Here is a 7,161-nt window from a genome sequence, read left to right as displayed (position 1 = left end):
CCTCCCTCCCTCTCCTTACAACCCCCTCCCTCCCTCTCCTTACACCCCCTCCCTCCCTCTCTTTGCACCCCCTCCCTCCCTCTCCTTACACCCCCTCCCTCCCTCTCCTTACACCCCCTCCCTCCCTCTCCTTACACCTCCCTCCCTCTCCTTACACCCCTCCCTCCCTCTCCTTACACCCCTCCCTCCCTCTCCTTACACCTCCCTCCCTCTCCTTACACCCCTCCCTCCCTCTCCTTACACCCCTCCCTCCCTCTCCTTACACCCCTCCCTCCCTCTCCTTACACCCCTCCCTCCCTCTCCTTACACCCCCTCTTCTCCTTACACCCCCCTTCTCCATCCACCCCCCATCTCCTTACACACCCCCCCTTCTCCTTACACACCCCCCCTTCTCCTTACACACCCCCCCTTCTCCTTACACACCCCCCCTTCTCCTTACACACCCCCTTCTCCTTACACCCCCCGTCCTCCTTACACACCCCCCCTGCTCCTTACTCCTCCTTACACCTCCCCATCTCCTTACACCCCTCCCTCCCTCTCCTTACACCCCCCTCCCTCTCCTTACACAACCCCTCCCTCTGCTTACACCCCCCCTCCCTCTGCTTACACCCCCCCCTTCTCCATACACCCCCCCTTCTCTATACACACCCTCTCTCCTTACACCCCCCCTTCCCTCTCCTTACACCCCCCCACCTCTCCTTACACCCCTCTCCCCCTCTCCTTACACCCCTCCCTCCCCTTACACCCCCCCTCCCTCTGCTTACACCCCCCCCTCTGCTTACACCCCCCTTCCTCTGCTTACACCCCCCCTCCCTCTCCTTACACCCCCTCCGTCTCCTTACACACGCCCCCCTCTCCTTACTCCCCCCCTTCTCCTTACTCCCCCCCTTCTCCTTACTCCCCCCCCTCTCCTTACTCCCCTTCTCCTTACTCCCCCTTCTCCTTACTCCCCCCCCTTCTCCTTACTCCCCCCCCTTCTCCTTACTCCCCCCCCTTCTCCTTACTCCCCCCCTTTCTCCTTACTCCTCCCCCCTTCTCCTTACTCCCCCCCCTCTCCTTACTCCCCTTCTCCTTACTCCCCCCTTCTCCTTACTCCCCCCCCCTTCTCCTTACACACCTCCCCCCTTCTCCTTACACACCCCCCCCTTCTCCTTACTCCCCCCCCTTCTCCTTACTTGCCCCCCCTTCTCCTTACACACCCCCTTCTCCTTACTCCCCCCCCTTCTCCTTACTCCCCCCCTTCTCCTTACTCCCCTTCTCCTTACTCCCCCCTTCTCCTTACACCCCCCCTTCTCCTTACACCCCCCCTTCTCCTTACACCCCCCCTTCTCCTTACACACCCCCCCTTCTCCTTACACACCCCCCCTTCTCCTTACACCCCCCCTTCTCCTTACACACCCCCCCTTCTCCATACACCCCCTCTCTCCTTACACCCCCCCTTCTCCTTACACCCCCCCCTTCTCCTTACACCCCCTCTCTCCTTACACCCCCCCTTCTCCTTACACCCCCCCTTCTCCTTACACCCCCCTTCTCCTTACACCCCCCCCTCTCCTTACACCCCCCCTCTCCTTACACCCCCCCCTCTCCTTACACCCCCCCTCTCCTTACTCCCCTTCTCCTTACTCCCCCCCTTCTCCTTACACCCCTCCCTCCCTCACCTTACACCCCCCTCCCTCTCCTAACAGCCCCCCTCCCTCTCCTTACACCCCCCCTCTCCTTACACCCCCCTTCTCCTTACACCCCCCCTTCTCCTTACTCCCCCCCTTCTCCTTACACACCCCTTCTCCTTACACCCCCCGTCCTCCTTACACCCCCCCCCTCTTCTCCTTACTCCCCCCCCCCCCCCCCCTGACTGTGAATTGCTGCCCCTCCCACGCTGTCAAACCTGAAGCGCACGGAGTGAGCTCCTGACTCACTGAGTCATTTCCTTCCAGCTCGGAGCGGCCGGCCGGTACCGGCCACTTTCAGTGGGTTCGCTGGGAAGTTTGGGCTGCAGTTTGAATGTTCTTTGTCAGGATTTAGGGAAGTTTGATTCGCTGCCTGCGCGATTCCCGGGAATTCCGCGGCTTGAAGTTTGGAACATTTTGCCTGACTTTTCCTGGCGGGAGAATCAATCTGCAGGATTGGGGGAGAGGGAGGATGAACAGCTCAGTCTGGGTGGGTTTGTTTCTCCGCTACCTGGTGAGTAAAGAAGGTCTGGAGTGGGTCACATTCCTCAGATATTCATAACTGACCAGAGTTTCGTCTTCTCCGTGATTTCCTAACTTTCTTCTGTAGCCACTAACTCTTTTCCCCAGGCAGGAGGTGGGTAGATTAAACTCCAATTCTCCACATTTACCCTTTGGGCCTTTTCCCTTAAACTACCCCAGGGGTCATACTGAAAACTGGGGGGTCGTCTTCCTCTAACCCTGGCCTCTGGTCCACCTCACCACACCCCGCACCACCCCACCCCCACCCACTCCACCCCACCCCCACCCACTCCACCCCCACCCACTCCCCTTCACCTCACCCCCCCCAACCCACTCCCCTTCACCCCACCCCCCTTCACCTCACCCCCCTTCACCTCACCTCCTCCACCCCTCTTCACCTCGCCCCCTCCACCCTCCTTGACCTCAACATATCTTAATTAAGCTGCCTGATCCCTCAGCTCTGGAATTCCCCACCTCTTCTCTCATCCTTTGAGACATCCCTTAAAACCTACCTCTTCGGCAAGAGTTTTAGTCTTCTGTCCGAATGTGTCCTTTTTTTGGGGGCGGGGGGGATTTGTGTGAAGTATCTCGGGATGTTTTTATCACAATATAACTTGGCTTTATGTAGCACCTTCTGATTTGACCATAAGACATAGGAGCAGAAATTAGGCCATTCGGCCCATCGAGTCTGCTCCGCCATTCAATCATGGTTGATAAGTTTCTCAACCCCCATTCTCCTGCCTTCTCCCCGTAACCTTTGATTCCCTTACCAATCAAGAACCTATCTATCTCGGTCTTAAATTTGGTTGTAGGAGTGGGAACATAGGAGCAGAACGCGGCCTGAATGGCCTCTCGAGCCTGTTCCGCCATCTATGAAATCGTGGCTGATTTGTGGACTAACTGTACAGTCTGGCCTTTGCCCCATATCCCTTCATATCTTTAGAGAACAAATATCTATCAATCTCAGAATTAAAATTAACCATTAATCTAGCATCAATTGCCATTTGTAAAAGAAAGTTCCAAATTTTTACTACCTTTTTGTGTGTGGAAGCGTTTCCTAATTTTGCTTCTGGCTCTAATTTTTAGGCTGTGTCCTGAGTCCTCGATTCCCCCAATCAGGAGAAATTCTTCCTCTCTATCAGTTTCCTTCAATACCTTGACAAAATCCCTCAACCTTCTAAATTCCAGGAAAAACAACTCTAGTTTGAGTAAAATAAAAGCAAAATACTGCGGATGCCGGGAAAAGTTTGTGTAATCTCTCCTCGGAATTTAACTTCTGGTAAATCTACACTCCATCCCGCATATATCATTCTTACGGTGTGATATGCAGAACTACGTTATTCACGGTCCTCCAGGTGTGGTTTAAACAGGGATTTGTGTAGCTGAGACATGACTTCCACACTCCTATATTTTAATCCTCGGTATAAAGGCCAACATTTCATTCGCCATTTTGATTATTTCCTGTGCCTTTTTATGACACTTTATTGATCCACATACTTGGACCCAGTGGTCCCACTAAGTTGTGCAGCTATTCAGCAACCCCGGAGCTTCCTGCACAGGCCTCGCAGGAGGTGGCTGCTTAAAGTTACTCCGAGTGCACCAGCACAAGAAAACTTGAAGGAGTCGTGCATTTAAATAAATTGCCTGCGCTCTCCAAACGAAAAAGGCAAGGGTGCATTACCTAGATCCCCAAGCCTCTTTGAACCACCATGGTTTTTAGCTTGACATCATTTGGAAACTATTCTGTTCTATATGCTTTAGATCCAAAGTGGATGACCTCACGTTTGCCTATATCGAAATCCATTTGCCACAGTTTTGCCTATTCAACTAATCTATCAATATCTCTTTGTGATTTTACCCTTCCACCTACACTGCTTACCTTTGTGTGATCAGCCAATTTTGACCATGTCCTGGTGTTGTTTTAGTTGCCATTTAAGGACCCTGGGGATGTGGTGTTTGGCAGGAAAGGTTACCTTGGGACTCATGCGTGGGGGTCGCAGTTTCGATTTGCTGAACAACAAGGGACGATTTGTCACCTGCCTTTGGCTTGGCGCAGTCAGCTTCACCAAAACTCTCTTTCCTTGTGGCTGACCTTTTGTTTATTACACTAACCCATGTAGTGAATTGAGGAAACTGGATGTGGCTGACTTTAATTTTTTTTTTAAAATGGGTAATAGACACCCTTCTTGGGCACATGCTCCTGATACTGTTACTCACATGGCATGTTTGCCCATTGTTTGGTAAAATAGGTAGATTGTGCTTTTTTGATCCTGAGGCATGTTTTTATTTCCCTTGTTACTGAATATTGATGGGGCTACAGCTTTGCATTACGTTGAGGATTTTGGATGAGGGGGTAGAGAGCCAAGTTTTCTGACGGCACTAAATTACATAGAAACTAGGAGCAGGAGTAGGCCATTCGGCCCTTCGAGCCTGTTCTGCTGTTCGTGATGATCATGGCTGATCGTTCAACTCAATAGCCTGCTCCCGCTTTCTCCCCATACTCTTTGATCCCTTTTGCCCCAAGATGCCCCTAAGATGCATAGTCAATGGTTAGGCCTCTATCCGGAGCATTGTGTTCAGTTCTGGGCAATGACGGATATATTGGCCTTGGAGGGAGGTGCAGTGCAGGTTAATACTAGGCCTAAAAGGGTTAAAGTATGAAGACAAGATGCATAGATTAGGCTTGTGTTCCTTGGAGAGAGATCACACTATGATCTCATTGAAAGTGCTCCAGAAGATTAAAGGAATTGATAGGGTAGAGTCAGAGAGAAACTATTTCCTCTAGTGGGAGAGTCCAGAAGAAGGGATTAGAAGCTTAAAATTAATGCTAGGCCGCTCAGGATCGATGTGAGGAAACACTTCTTTGCACACAAAAAGGCAAATTTGGAGCCTCTGGCAATGGCCCCCCTCCCCAACCCCAAAGCAGTTGAGGTGGGGGTGGGGGTGGAAATGGGGTTCAAATGAAGATTTCAAAATTGGGGAGAGGTAAAATTTTGTGAAGTAAAGCAGATTATTACAGGGTATGGAACCAAGATGGCTAAATGGAGTGAGGTACAAGGTACAAAGCAGCCATTGAATGACAGGAGGAATGGCCTGATGGAGCTCCTCTCCCTAACCTAAGTATTGCATTTGAGCCCTTCACTTTGGTTCCATCACAACATTAAGATCAGTTTGTATTTCAACACCCCTCCTGCTCTCTATGGGGCAGGAAGGAAGATGAGGCTGGGACCAGCAGTAGCGAGAGGGGTGCTGAGAATTGCGAGTGAAGGGAAAGATTTCAAGGAGTCTTTTGAAAGCTGAAGTGCAAAGTTATTCCCTCCAGGAGAGAGGTGGAGGGATTTAACCAGAGGTCAAAGCAGTGTACCTGAAGGAAAAGTCAAAGGTCACAGCTTGATGGATTCCAGAATAGGGAGGAGGGAGGTGAGGGTGGAGGGAGCAGTTTTACTGATCATCGACGAATGAAATTCAAAGATGGGACACAAAAACTTATAGGAAAATAGCTTTTTTTCATCCTTTTGTTGTCCATCCTTAATTGCGCTTGAGAAGGTGGTGGTGAGCTGCCTTCTTGAACCCACCGCAGTCCCTGTGGTGATAGGTACACCCACCGTGCTGTTAGGGAGGGAGTTCGAGGATTGTTACCCAGCGACAGTGAAGGAAGGGCGATATATTTCCAAGTCAGGCTGGTGTGTGGTTTGGAGGGGAACTTGCAGGTGGTGGTGTTCCCATGTGTCTGTTGCCCTTGGCCTTCTAGATCTTGGAGGTTTGGAAGGTGCTGTAGAAGGTCAGTTTCTGCAGAGCATCTTGTAGATGGTATGTACTGCTGCCACTGTGCATTGGTGGTTGAGGGAGAGAATATTTAAGGTGGTGGATGGGGTGCTTTGCCCTGGATGGTGATGGAGGAGTCTGGGACATTGGCTTAAAAAGGCATGTTTCAATGAGAATAATCCCCACATGTTGGAGAGAAAGACTTTTGCAGGCTGGTATCTTGTGTCCAAATTCAATGCCTACGTCAAAATTGACTGGTCTGTCCAGTTTTATTCCCATGAACCATTTTTGAGGCAATTCTATACAACTTAGTGGCTCCCGCAGCCACTTCAGAAGGCAGTTGAGGGTTGTTGTGGGACTGGAGTCACATATAGGCCAGACTGAATTAGGATGCCAAATTTCCTTCCTAAAACGACATTAATGAATCTTTTGGTGGATTTTTTTTTTTCTGCAAAGATTGTGTTTTGGAAATGACTCAGCAGAATTTTGATGACATCCCCCTGGTGCCTCAACCATGGGCAATATCGGAAGGTTAAGTCTATGAAATTTGCAATGCATCAGGTCCCATTTGGGCAACTTGTGTGGAGAGACAGCAATAACCCAGTTCACCATTTTGCATCAAAAACAGAAAATTCTGGAAAGACTCAGCAGGTGTGGCAGCATCTGCAGAGAGAGAAGCAAGAGTTAACGCTTCGAATCCGTATGACCCTTCTTCAGAGTGAAGAATGGTCATACAGACTCGAAACATTAACTGTGTCTTTGTCTCTGTCTCTCTCTCTCTCTCTCTCTCCACAGATGCTGCCAGACCTGAGAGTTTTCAAGCCTTCTCTGTTTTTGTAACGGCCAGAAGCAGTTTGCGCAGCAAACAGGGCGAATGCTGTAGTAAGTAGCCTGTTGCAGATGTTTGCCGCCTACACTCAGTGGAATGTGGGCTGACTCATTCGGCACTCCCTCTTCGTTGATGTTAGTGGATGGGGGGGATTGTTTGGGAGTGACTCTGTTGCCATGCAGAACATTGATGACATCATGCTGGTGCACCAAACGTGGGCAATATTGGAAGGTGAAGTGTGTGGAATTTGCCATGTGCCAGGTCCCACATGGACAGCCGTGCGGGGAGACAATTTTTCACTTCCTGTCAAGAATGGAAACATTGGAAGGAAGTATAAGAAGTAGGAATGGGAGTCGGCTCATCTTGTATCTCAGTTCT

At 50.6% G+C, this 7,161-nt stretch overlaps 1 protein-coding gene across 4 annotated transcripts in view; it reads left to right on the top strand.

Moving 5' to 3' along the window:
* The first annotated feature begins 1,903 nt into the window (after positions 1-1,903).
* LOC121290150 (tumor necrosis factor receptor superfamily member 10A-like) overlaps positions 1,904-7,161 on the top strand; it is a 30,023-nt gene continuing 24,765 nt past the window's right edge. For all 4 annotated transcript variants that reach the window (XM_041210383.1, XM_041210382.1, XM_041210381.1 and 1 more), the window contains exon 1: positions 1,904-2,181. In XM_041210383.1, coding sequence (XP_041066317.1) covers positions 2,140-2,181 — 42 coding nt within the window. In that variant the 5' untranslated portion in view covers positions 1,904-2,139. The remainder of the gene's footprint in view (positions 2,182-7,161) is intronic.

This window comes from Carcharodon carcharias, chromosome 17 (assembly GCF_017639515.1).
Source record: "Carcharodon carcharias isolate sCarCar2 chromosome 17, sCarCar2.pri, whole genome shotgun sequence".
Classification (NCBI taxonomy): Eukaryota; Metazoa; Chordata; class Chondrichthyes; order Lamniformes; family Lamnidae; genus Carcharodon; species Carcharodon carcharias.
This window is presented reverse-complemented; position numbering and strand designations above follow the sequence as displayed.